This window comes from Solea senegalensis, linkage group LG6, assembly GCF_019176455.1.
Source record: "Solea senegalensis isolate Sse05_10M linkage group LG6, IFAPA_SoseM_1, whole genome shotgun sequence".
Classification (NCBI taxonomy): Eukaryota; Metazoa; Chordata; class Actinopteri; order Pleuronectiformes; family Soleidae; genus Solea; species Solea senegalensis.
In genome coordinates this window covers 9,181,544-9,195,486 of record NC_058026.1, presented here as the reverse complement: position 1 = coordinate 9,195,486, position 13,943 = coordinate 9,181,544, and the positions used below count along the sequence as shown (strand labels likewise).

The window sequence follows — 13,943 nt, the reverse complement described above, 5'->3', positions numbered from 1 at the left end:
CCAATGATTCAGCAGCTAAATTCATCCCGACACCTACTGAGTGACTGATGGCATTCTCAGAAGCCGAGTGCATCCCTTCATTGGCCGGACTATTTGAGGGTTCATGCATGTGGGTGTGTGTGTGTGTGTGTGTGTGTGTTTGTGTGCGGCTGTGGAGGTGATAATCAACAGTGGCTTCGGGGGGAACTCTCCTTGTCTCTGTTGTTGTGTCGTGTGCTGTGGAGCTGACTGGGACCGGGTCTCCCAGTTTGAACCCCCCTCCCGCCGTCCCGTGAGCTCACCTCTTGTTGTTCCCTCTTCCACCTCCTCTCAGTCAGCCTCCTGTTCCCCATTGAAGAGCCTCTCGCTCCACGTTTTGCCTCTGGGAAGTGTCTTGGAGGTGTATGTGGCTTAGTCTGTAGAGGTTTAAACAAGAGAGGAGGCTGAAGGGGGCTTTGCTGCTGGCGATCAGGGGGCAGCTTTGAGTAAGAGCCCACCAGCTGGTCTCTTCCCGCCTGCTGGCCTCTGTCTCATCTGTCCATGTAGGCAGAGAGGAGAAAACCAGAGCAGGCTATAGAGGAAGTTGCCTCATCAGGATTTGCTGTCTTTGGATCGTGGTAGTTATTTTTGAGGGAGGTGTAGTTGGAGGTTAGGGGGGTGTTTAGGCTGCAGGTGGTGCTATAGGGAGTGTGTGGGCTTTCTTTTTTTTTTTTCCTTTCTTGGGAACAGACGAGCAGCCCACACAAGGCCACACAACAATGTTGGGAAAAGGACAAAGTGGAGGATTTCCCTCTGAGACGACAGGTGAACTCATGCAGCAGAGGTAAGAAGAAACCTGTGATAATCCGTGCAAAATCAGCAAGATACAGTGTTTAATGTACAGGCACATGTCTGCTGCTCACTTGGCTGTGTGGAAAATGCATTTGTCCCACTGGGATTAAGGTGATGCATAATTCTAGAATGCACTAAAAAAAAACTATGTTGGCACTTGGCAGGACGTTTTCTGCAAGATTAGTTCTTCCAGAGGAATGTGTCCATGCATGAAATGGTCTCCCACAGTTAGTTGTCAGTATTGGAATCAAAGGAGTTTGTGATTTCTTTCCTATGAAATAATGGAATATTCTATGCAGTTCATGGAAAATGTCCAAACGAGTGTCGGAAACACATTTAACTAAAAACTTTAATTATCAAGAAACTTTGATGCGGGCTGCAAAGAGTTCAGGTTTTTACTTTCACGCAAACGCCAAGACGGAGAAAACAAAATGCTGTTTGGGGATGATTTTTCAAACATGTAACAGGCTTTAAATGTACAATTAGAACATTGAATCCTTTGTTAAATGAAATATAATTAATGAATCGTTGTAAATGTGTTTAAAACACTATGTTTTATGCTTCTATCTTAACTCTTTGCCGTGTTACGCCAATTTTTGTTTTTCATTAATTGAAGATTAAATTGAGTAAGGAATGATTTTAAATATATATCATATAATATATATATATATATATATATATATATATATATATATATATATATATATATATATATATATATATACATATATATATATATATACATATATATATATATATATATGTATGTATAATCCAGTAATTGTCAGGAGGATTATTTTCAGTTGGACATTAGTAAACATCGGTGTAAAAACGTGGACATTTAAATCTCAGTCTCAGAAAACGAAGTTGTTTACACGTCTCTGACGTGGACTTAATTGGCAAATTGTAAATGTGTGTTTTGCATTTGTTTTTGTTGGCGGTGACAATTTTGACTCATTACTGATTTTATTTCAGATCAGTGACATCAGAACATGTGTGTGTGTGTGTTTGTTTTTTTTTTTTAAATATGGGCCAATTAGATTAGCCAATAGTATATTGCATTAAGATTCTGTATATGTAGACCTAAATTTGATGACACAGTTGCATTATGGGTACTAAGGCAAGTTCTGATGTAAATGACAATTTAAGGTAAAGATATGTTATGTAGTTGTAGTGAGATTATGGTTAGTTTCAGGTAAGATCGGTAGTTATGGTTAAGGTCAGAGTAAGAAATGAATAGAAGTGAATGTAATGTCTTCTGAAAAGGAAACCTGACTCTGTGTGTGTGTGTGTGTGTGTGTGTGTGTGTGTGTGTGTGTGTGTGTGTGTTTGTGTAATATGATGAGGTTCAGGCTTTTTAAGTCTAATAAAAAGAAATCGGATAAAAGTTTATGGTAATACACAGTAAATGACAGAGATGTTGTTTGTAGTGTTTAAGTCACAGATTGCACCTTTAATCACAGGAACATTCTCACTACCAAAGACTTTTTTCCGTTTCTGTTCACTACTTCAGTTCATCTGCTCTGCCTTTAAATGATATAAAAACACTGTGTCGTGTTTAATTCTATACATTCCCGAATGTAAGATCTTTAAATTTGAAGTGGAATATGTTGCATGAGGACATCAGATGTCTCCTTTTCTAAAATGTTCCCTATTTCTTTGAGATTGTACTTTAAACAAACAGGTTAAATGCAGCAATTGGGTAAAATACAAGTCATAAGCAGAGCTTTTACTGTAAGTTTGTCTATCGTGTAAAAGTAAAGACAAAGATCGGACGAAACCAAACTAGTTTCATGAAGATTTTGTAGATGTAGCATTTTAATTTGGACACAGCAATATCTGCAATCTGTGCTATGAAGAATAAAATCAAACAGTATATGTTTGTTGATGAGTACTTGGACTGTTTAGTTGACGAGTGAACAATCATTTTCACATCAGGCCTCTGACTTTACCCACGTTTTCCTCTTTCCCGTTCCTCATCTTACCGCTCTCTCTCTCTCTCTCTCTCTCTCTCTCTCCCTCCCACCTGCTGGCTCTATATCACTCTGTCACAGAAGGGGAAAGTTGTCTCAGCAAACACGCGGCGCATCATCTTTACACTTTGTCGTGACAATGTCCCAGGAACAGTTAATCCCAAACGAGTTGTGCTCTTTTGACATTTTATTCTGCTTTATGTGAATGTGCTGATGATATTTGACAGTTTGATAAATGTCAAATGTAGTTATCTTGTTTTAATGACACTCTGTTTGCTGTGAGTGAAACCTCCTTTATTTATTCAGACATCTTCTCACTCTCAATGGGCAATACATTGAATAATGATATAGAAAGAACAGCAAAACTCCTTTCAATAAACATTAATAACAGTTTAATGTTAGAAAAGGAGTAGAATTAAGGAATTTTCGAGCTCAACGCCGTTTTTTTTGTCCACTAAGAGCTGCAGAGAACATTCAAAACAACACAAGAGAAAAAAGGGGAACACTTTATATTAAGGTACACATAAATCACCATTAACTAGGGGCTCACTAACATGCATATAGTGTAAGTAGCATACTAGCCCTTTATTAGTAATTATTAAGCACGTATTAGCACCTTATTCTACTGCTATTACGATATGAATAAAGGTCGGTTATTCACACCATTATTCAGAAACAACAATGTTCTGAATAATAATAATAATAAAAAAAATCTTGATTTATGTCCTTGTTAATGGTGAATATGTGTACCTTTAATATAAGGTGTGACCAAATAAAGAACTCATTAGAAAACAAATGGACAGAAAAAAAGAAAATGTTGTTTTTAAAGATCTATTTAACTCTTTTTTTTTTGCTTGTTTTAAGCATAAATGGGCCAGAAAATGTCCTATGAGTAAGTGCTTTTGTCCATTTTTCCACAATAACTTTTTAATATGGGGAGCTATTTACAATTTACTGCATGTTAAAATAGTGTATTAACAATTTAAATAGAAGAAAAACAAAAAGTTGTATTGAGTAAAACACATGAACACCAGATTGTGTGTTAAATTTGAAATTTGAACAGTGTAAAACATATTTAAAGTAACATTTGTTTGTCCCAAAAAATGTACAGGTGTCTTTCTCTCTCCTCTCTGGTGACAAAACCGCTTATTCGCTGGCTTCCTGCAACAGTGCGAGTGAAATTACCGTAATAACCACACGTTTGCTTTGACGTGCAACTTCTCAACTTTCAGAAACCGTTTGGAATTTTTGCATAATTTACAATAATGCAAACGTGCAAAAGGGTTAAACTTATTTAACATTCTATATCATTAAATTTCAGCCGTTATCCTACGCTTTATTACTGTGGCTAGTATCTCACAAAACAGTGACATGTAAATGTACATCGATCATTATTACGGTAACATTTCAGAGATCACGTTTAGCTTGTGGCTGAAAATTGAAAAGAAACCATTATATTTGGTTATAAAATGATTTAAAGACCGAAAACAAAAGCACTTTTTAAACAGAGAAACATTTCACGATTATACGTTGAGTCTCGCTGACAACATTACATTGTAGAGCTGCAGATAACAATTATTTGCATAATCGATTAATCTGTTGATTATTTTCTCAAGTAATCAAGAAATCGTTTGGTCCATAAAATGTCAGAAAACTTTTGTCAAACCTGGAAATGACAATGTTCTTGAATGTCGAATGTGATTGTTTTGCCCACAAACCAAAATGATTCCGTTTTGAATGCTTTCTTTGTTACCCGTTATTTACATTTAAGAAGCTGAAACAATCGGAAATCTTCTTTTTAATCATGAAAAAAGGCTCAAACCGATGAATCGATTATCAAAATAGTTGACGATTAATTTAGTAATCGATTAATTAGAGTAACTGGTTTAGCTCTATAATTATTAGAAAATGACTGAAAGACAGAAAACAAAAGCAAAAGCAAACTAAAGAATCTTGAATATTGTGACTGACTATTGCCCAGCCCTAAAACAAAATCCACATCTAATGCTTTCAAGCCCTCATTGATCTCCCGCCTGCTCCTCTCATCTCCGACAGCCTCGCCGCGTCTTTGCTTAAGTCTTTTCAAAATATTGGAGCAAACCTCCGTGTGTGCTTTGATTTAAGCGAGAGTTTCAATCTTCTCCTATTAGCAGGAGCTAATGTGTCGAGCTCTCCTGCGCCTAATCTGGCTCCGCCCGTGTGCTTGTGTGGACTTAGATGTGATGAATGATTAGTGAGGCGGCTTTACAGCTCGGTGACACTGTGGGGACTTCCTCTGAGATGTGTGGCATCTGTTTGAACAACACCACGGGGATTTATTGTGTTATTCTAAAGGACACAGATGTTTCTGTGGACCACTTTTATGTTATCTTTTCACACTAGGCAAGTCAGAGAGGAGGCGGGACTAAAGGGAGAGCAAGTATTTGAATTGTTTGAGTGTTTTTCTCCTTAAAAGATATATTTTGATCACACAAATTTGTGTCGTTAACATAAAATCCTCCCTGCCTGCTGAACACGAGATGATATCTAGTGTTTTTTTATATATAACTTTATTAAAAGATATAATATAATATAAACAATTGAATCAACAGTTGTAATATTTTGAGTATAAATATAAATGTATATCTGAGTGTAAAGTCTCAGATGCTGTAACCTGTATCAAGATGAGAGCCGTGGAGCATTTTGTGAAGTTCCATTTTGATTTGGGCTTCACAAATAAAGAAATACTTCATATCTTTTGTCACATCAGCACCATATTATCTTTAGCTTCAGGGCTTTGAAAAGATTGTGCAAGAAAGTGAGTCTGTTTGGAAGAAAGAATCACACACACATCAGGAAATCATCTGTATTGGAGGAGGAGGAAATTATAAACATTATACACACAAACACACAAACATGCCGTCTTCATTATACCCAGGCCTTGCCCCTCTCTACCTCCACTGTCATTAAGCAAAAGATAAAAAGAAAAGAAAAAGACAAACACAAAAACACATGGATATAATCCAGAAATATATTCCATGAAATATAACTTCAACTGGATTAAGCCGTGTCTAATACAAATCGAGGATGTGTGTGTAGCAGAAATGTAGTTTTCCCAGAGATCCCAGTACTCAGTACAGTTGTGTGTAAATGTGGAGTATTATCTAAAGATATCATTAAAACTGATTGTTTTTGGTTTGACTACAAAAGAAACATCATTTTGAGGTTTATGAAACACAGATAAACATTTTGCAACATTTTTCGGACATTTTCTGGAATAACTTTTTTTAATTTATCCTTTATTTATCCAGGAAGGTTCCATTAACAAAACAAGATCTCTTCTTCCAGAGAATCCTGGTCAAGACAGCACAGATCGTACAAATAGATACAGAAACCTATGGAAGTCCATTTCTGCCAGACAAATAAATAAATTAAAAAGTCGAAATGATGAGATAAAAAGTTGAAATTTGAAAGTAATTTTTTGTCTCATAGTTATGACTTTTTATCTAATATGACTTTGTATCTCATAAATATGACTTTATGTCATAAATATGACTTTTTATCTCATAAATATGACTTTATATCTCATAAATATGACTTTGTATCTCATAAATATGACTTTGTATCTCATAAATATGACTATCTCATAAATATGACTTTATATCTCATAAATATGACTTTGTATCTCATAAATTTGACTTTACCTCATAAATATGACTTTTTTATCATAAATATGACTTTGTATCTCATAAATATGAATTTTTATCTCATAAATATGAATTTTTATCTCATAAATATGACTTTTTATCTCATAAATATGACTTTTTTATCATAAATATGACTTTGTATCTCATGAATATGAATTTTTATCTCATAAATATGACTTTATCTCATAAATATTTACTTTTTACAGCACATTTTCTGGCCCTTTTATGCTTAAAATAAGCCTGCTTATTTGTTAAAGGGTTAAGACACAACCAACCTACAGATTCCTATAAAATACAGTGGTGAGTGCGTGAATCGACATTTGTTATAAAGCGTATTACAGAGTGATATTCAGAGTCCAGTTTCTCAAAAAGCTGCATGCGTGTAAATCCCATGATCCCATAATCTAACACAGATTAGAATGAGCACTATGCAATTCTCAATTTATGAAAAATAATGGTTAGCTGTCGCCCTAAACTCCCTCCACAGCAGCAGCTCTTGCTCACTACAGTCACAAGTAGCAGTGGATTATTTGTGTCCTGGCCTCGCTGGTGAAAAGATTAGTCTCCCCTTTGCTTACAGTCATTGTGTATTTATTGTGTGTCACCTCCTGAAGTCGTACAACTGTCTCCCTCCCCCCACCGCCGCCACCTTAAGCATGTGTTCATTGCTGTGTTGACACGTGGCGGCAACTGTGGCTAATCTTGATGTTAAATGGCTGACAGTTGTGTGGCACCAGACGGAAACCACTGAGCTCCTCAGAGTTGGCCAACACGCTGGCGTCCGCTCCGACGGTGACAAGTCTGCGGTGCGTCCTGTAATCAGATCATTAAATCAGCGTGATGGGAAACACACCTGTGACACTGGCCCTCTATAATTCAAAGTGACACAAAGTGACACAAAGCACGACGCGCGCGCGGGCTCTGCGTGTGACACACGAGGCCCGGGATAACGGGATGAAGGGTCAATTCCGTGACATTTAGAAAGGGTTTATTTGCAGAAATTGGATATATCACTTCAGCATATGTTATAAGATCAGATAAGGTAGATAGATAGATAGAAACCTATATGTACCTATACCCCCAGTCCCTGCTTTATCCCATCACCAAATATTTACATATTTGCAGTATCTTATACTGTAATAGTTCTTAATGTTCTCAGTACAACACAAGAACATGTCTGGCTGCAATCACCATCCTGGATTAAACTGCTGCTCTTCATCCACATTTGTATTTTGTATATTCCTTTAAACTGATGTATGTTTTTAATTCTGCTTTAATTCGTCTGTTCTCGACTATGCCATCATTTAACCCCCGAGACTGAAACCCACACACTTTTTAAAGTTGTCCTGGCACGCTGCATTTTTAAATTTAGATTCCCCTCTTAAATGATATCGCCCTTGTCTCAGATCAGATTAAATAGTCCCTCAACAGCGATCGATTGCAACTATTTTGCTAATCGCTAAAAAGTTTTCTTTTTCTTTAAATTTTTTTTAACCTCTCTGCTTTTTCAGCTTCTTACCATGAATGAGAATATTTTCTGTTTTTTGTGTTCCATGTCACAAAGAAATCATTAGAACTGAAGCATTTTGGGTTGTGGTCAAAACAAGACATCATTTCCCGGGTTGGTAAGAGATTTTCAGAACCAAACAAGTACATAATTAATTGGGAAAATAATAATTAATCGACTATGGACATAATCGTCAGTTGCAGCCCCATACGATACAGGAAAACATTCAATAGTAAGATAATAACAAATAGAATCGTATGTGCAGTATAGACAGTTATATTTGCAGTGTTTAAATCTCTTCTGCCCTCTTCATGTTTAAGGCCAAAGAAGCTTGATGTTCTTCCAGGTGTGCAAAGGCCGCCGTAGTTTTATTCGTGTCCATTCAGAGAATTCCTTTACATTATAGTTTGTGAATCTTCCATGATGATATGAATGTATTGTTGCAGCACTGAGTGTGAGGGAGTGTGAGGAGGGAACTGATATCTTCACTCTCTGGTACTTGGCAGCTCCAGCAAGAGACAATCAGTCAAGTTCTTTGGGATCAGCCGGCTCCTCTTCATTACCTTTTTGTGTGCTTTAAATAAATGAGCTGGCACAAGTGAAAGGTCTCAGTGTTAACAGCAATGAAAACTGACATGGTGGCACACTCACTCACTCACTCACTCACTCACTGTCCCTTTGAATATACAAAGCGCAGGCTGCAGGATTTGTGTTTTGACAAAAACAAGCATGCACGTGGGACATTTTTGTAGTGTAACCAGTTTAATTTCTGACAGAGCCTTTAATCAGACTCCTGCGGAGCCCCTAAACAAATGAAATAGTAAAAAAATGAGTTATAAAGTGCTAAAATATAAGAATAAAACGCAGGAGTCTCAACCTTTATAGACAGGTAGAAACAGGAGAAACGTACAACGAAAAGTTCCATATTCTCTCTGTCTCTCTCTTTGTGTGTGTGTGTATGCTGTGCACACATTTGACGTGCACTAAGACCACATAGTTTTATAGATTACAGTAATAAGGAAAAAAGAATCTCCATATAGTTCATACTTTTTTTGGAGAACCCATCAGTATATATACATATATATATATGTATATATATATATATATATATATATATACATATATATATATGTATACTCAAAGTTTTCCATCATATGATTACATAGATACTTTTTCGCTGCTGAGGGACCATTCAGCTCATTGTTACACGAGCGAAGGTTCTTGTTTCAGTTCAGTTTTTTACGTTAGAATCATTGATAAAGCTCTTATCAGTGACGGTACTCTGATTTAAAGGACACGTCTTTTGATGATACTTATATAATCCACATATACAGTATTTAAGGAAATGGAATCACTGCGTGTTGGTAAATTAGTGAACCGTTTTGCTCGACACTGGGAACAGAACATCCCACATGAGTGTGTTGTTTTTGTGTGAAGCTTGGCTCAGGTATGTGGGCACTTTGATTTCAGGATAATTAATCCCATCGTTTGGTTCCATGAGTCACAAGTGAGTCAGATCCTGTTTTAAGATCTGGTTGCTGCCGTGCTATTTTCTTGTGACAATGCTGACATGGACGAGTAGGAGGTTTATGCTTCTGACGATTCAAGCGCTGCCTGTAGGTCTTTTATTTTAAGTCTGCTGGAGCTCATGGTGATATTTATTGTGACCTCACAAAAGTTTATTTTCACAGCAACTCAAAGTGCTTTACAAGAAAATCACAGAATAAAAGCAAGACATTAAAATGACATGGAACATAATAAAAGTAAGACAATACAATTAAAATAGTCATTAAAATCATGGGAGATAAAAGTGTGATTTGCCGATACAATGTGCATTTAACCCTTAGAACACAGAGCATTTTGGCTGCTTTTTTTCCATCACTATATTAAAACGTACAGTGTATATATACATATATCCTTCTTTTCCAGCACAACCTAGGCAAGCTGATGAAAGGAAATGTTTAATTTTCACCAACTATATAAACACACCTGAGCAAAACGTACTCAAAATGTGTAAAATTGGATTTAATTTTTTTTTAAAGCCTGAATATGTGACCTTTATGTGACACACACCCCCAGGATGTCCATATAAGGAGTTGTGTATTATTCCCATGGGTGCACCTGCGGCACAGATCAAAAGACAAGAATGAATTGATAACTAAGATGATTATTTAAGAAAAAGCAAGTAAATCATAATGTTTTCAGGCCTGATTTAAATGAGCTGACAGTGGGTTAAGGGTTCCTGAACCCTTAAGTGTTTAGGAAGTTTTTCCTGACCCACCAAGAACTCTTGAGACTGTGAGTATGTGACCAGTATGTGAACTGGCCACTTTATTAGGTACACAGGACACCTAATAAATTGGCTCGAGTGGCAGCTTGTGTCGTCCTGTGCTTGCGGGAACTCATCTGCTTCAAGGCTTGACACGCTGTAGTTGTTGTTCAAAGATGGTCGTCTGCATACCTTGGTTGTAAAGAGTGGTTATTTGAGTAACTGTTGAGTTTCTATCATCTCGCACCAGTCGACTCTGACCTCTGGCATCAACAAAGACATGCTGTTCACTCAATGTTTTTCACTTTTTTTTTCATTCTCTGTAAACGCTAGAGATGCTTGTGCATACATAAGATAAATAAAATCTCCGTAGCTTCTGAGATCTGCAGACCAGCACATGTGGCACCATCAAAGTCACTTAAATGACCTTTCTTTCCCCGCTCTGATACTAAGTTTGAACCTCAGTAGACGTTTGATTCCCTGCAGGACAAACAGTAGAAGAGTGGAGGTGTTTAGATGATACCTAAAGCCACCTCTAAGTCGCACACGGCTCTCAGGCCAGCTCTAACAGCTGAAACCAGCGGACAGTGCGATTTGGCCGGTGCCATGTTGACATTTTGCAAAACGGAAGATAAAGACCTGCAACCAGGCTCCCTAATGGACAATAGCAGGACTTAATCACACTGTGTCCACTCACGTGTGCCATGCTTTAGCATCTGTTTTCCTCCAGAGGGGATCATCATTTACAAAATGACCCCTGTTCTGGTAGCGCTCCGTAGGTCATTCCACCAGCGTGGAACGAAACATGAAAAGAGTCTGGAAACCAGTGGAATCACACCCAGTATTTTTGTTTGCTGGTTGGCTGCAGGAGAAACCAGAGGATGACCTAAAGCAGGGCTGTCAAACTCATTTTAGTTCAGGGGTCATATACAATGAAAAAAATAATAGCATAATAAACTATAATAAACTATAAACAACAAGATCTCCAGATCTCTTTCCCTTTATTTTACACTTAATGAAGTATCTTTTTATATAACCTGAAAGTTCTTCAGAAAAAATATGTTAAATTATAATTAATATTATGCACAATTTTACCATTTACACTTCCAGATCACAGTGGAGCTACAAAGGCACAAACATTTAGTCACAGGTATCTGAAACTGACAAATCTAGTATTTCACTTTATGAGCAGACTGTAATCATAATGTGGAATTTAAACAAATTCATCCTGTGTGCCGGTTCTGGCCCGTGAGCTGTATGTTTGACACCCTGACCTAGATATGGTCTATAAAAATGACATAGTTTAATGTTTTGCCTTTTGCATTTGACAATCTCACAATATATTTTTTTGTTTCTTTTCTGTCCATAAAGAAGTTTAAAAACCACAATGAACCAGTTTCTAAGTAGAGATCATCCCCATCACTACCAAAATATAACAATATTTACCAACGTCGTCTATAATCTGCTCAGACGAGATGATCAGTTATCCGAAAAGATTTGCTAAAACTAATTATTACTCATTTTTGTGTCATTTCAGAAGGTTTTCTGTTCAATCACAAAGCCACATCATGAACGTAGAAGTGTATATATGTGTGTGTGTGCTGTTTCTGCCAGGGCCAGTGGTGATACAGGCTACACAAACACGACACAAAATGGCAGTGAATTAATTCTGGTGTGTGGCGATAATCACTGTTAATACAGCAGAGAAAGTGTGGACGTGAATATTTGAACAGGCAAACAAAGTCTCATGCTGTTACAGGGCAGGAATACTCTGGTCGACATGAAGAAGTCACTCGTAAATGAATGGAGGTTAATTGTAACTGAGTCATTGAAAAAGTGAAAGTCGGTTTTCAACTGTAACTGTCAGGGTGAGGATGAGTCGGTGCCCCCCCCCCTCCCATCAGCAGGGTCTGGCTATGTTTAGGTCCCTAATAGCAGAGATGCCAGACTCACCCTCTTAACCCTGGAAGAGATCTCGTCTGCTCAGGAGGGAGCAGCAGCAGCGAGGCCAGTGGTGATAATTACCCATCTATAATTATTCATAATCCCCAGATAAATGATCTGCGGGTGAAATATGACTCGTCTGTCTTTGACGTCAGTGGGTGCAGTGTCCATGTCTGATTGTGTTTGCTAACCGGGGCCGTAGACTGGAGAGATATGTATGTGTTTGTTTTTTTCCAATGAGCATTTGATTTTATTCCCACTGGAGAAAAAGTGTCAGCTGGTCGAGTCTTAAACTGTATTAAACGGTTAATGTGACGTCAAGCTTACTCATAACTTAAATGAACTGATGTAACATGGTCGCAACTCAGTCTGTTGTTTGTGTTGATTTCTCCCTGAGGTCCTTTCTGACAGGATTCTTACACATGACCTTCTTCCACCTTTCATTCTTTCTTTCTGTCTGTCTCATATGTTAACATACCTGCATTTTTAGTTTGGCTTTTAATTGAATTTCTATATTTTTATTTGTTCTTTTTATCTACATTATATCCTGTTATACAGTATATCTGTTTTAGATGTAATGTTGCTTTTGTAATATGGGCACGAGGTGTAATAGGAACACATGTGTGCATGGACAGAAGGCCGACATATACAGTATGCTTCACCATTTGCTTTTTTTTATTATTTCTGACAAATACAAATGATGGTATTATTAAAATATAAAAATACCTTATATCAACTTAATCATACCACACCAAAACTCAGTTTGGCTTTCTCCTCTGTCTCTTTGCAAATATAGGATGTTATTCAGAATTTGAACATTTTTAGAAAGAAAATCTCTTAAAAATAACCTTAACCTTGGCTCCCAGTCGCTTTCCAAGCAAAAGTTTCAATAATAGAACATAAACCTGTTTCCATTTTTATGCTCATTCAGTTTGTTTTGGTTGAAGTAGGATATGAGAATAATGTTTGTCAAAGTAGCTCTCACAAGAAAAAAGGTTGGAGACCCCCGCTTTAATGCTTTCTCATCACGTGTCGAATAAGATCAAACCAAGGGAAATCAGGTCATACATTTTCAGTTCCATTTAAACTCTATGTTTTATGACTCCACCAGTCTGATATTATTCAGTCTTTACCACGAATATCTGGTCAAAATCACTGAATTTGGACATAGGAAAAAGAACAAGGAAATTGAATACGAGCCATAAAGCTGAATGATTCACTGAGCACTGGCTGTAAATGGACACGTGTGCCGCTGCCGTCGTGTCACCAGGGCTGCGTGTGTGCGCCTCACTGCAGTGTATACATGTCAGCTGTGTGTGAACCTCTTTTAAACTAAAAGGAAAAAGAAAGATGATGGAAGTAAATAAAAACCAGCAGCACTGAGTCATATTATTGGCTGTTACACAGTTGGAGTATTATGCTTTTGGTAAATGCATCAGCACCACTCTGATATTATTTAAAAGGTGTAAAGGGACTGTATCTGACTCATGAAAGAGTGGTAATCAACTTTTTCCTGATTTGATTTGTGTCGATGCCAGGCCTTGTGTGATTATTCTAAGTTTGACTTGTCTGTCTTGTTTGTGCAAAGCTGCCAGAGCCACTTGTTTATTTTTGGGTATGTAGAGCGATGTGTGTAAGATCTAAAACTATAGCTTTTACATGTATCATGTTGCCTTGTCTTACACGTCCAGATTTATGGATTCAGGGTCAGCAGTGTCCCACAAGATCGTCATATATGTTCTGTCCTATCACAG

General features: G+C 37.2%; 1 protein-coding gene across 2 annotated transcripts in view; it reads left to right on the top strand.

Moving 5' to 3' along the window:
- The first annotated feature begins 149 nt into the window (after window positions 1-149).
- rbm20 (RNA binding motif protein 20) overlaps window positions 150-13,943 on the top strand; it is a 49,630-nt gene continuing 35,836 nt past the window's right edge. For both annotated transcript variants that reach the window (XM_044027392.1, XM_044027391.1), the window contains exon 1: window positions 150-802. In XM_044027392.1, coding sequence (XP_043883327.1) covers window positions 738-802 — 65 coding nt within the window. In that variant the 5' untranslated portion in view covers window positions 150-737. The remainder of the gene's footprint in view (window positions 803-13,943) is intronic.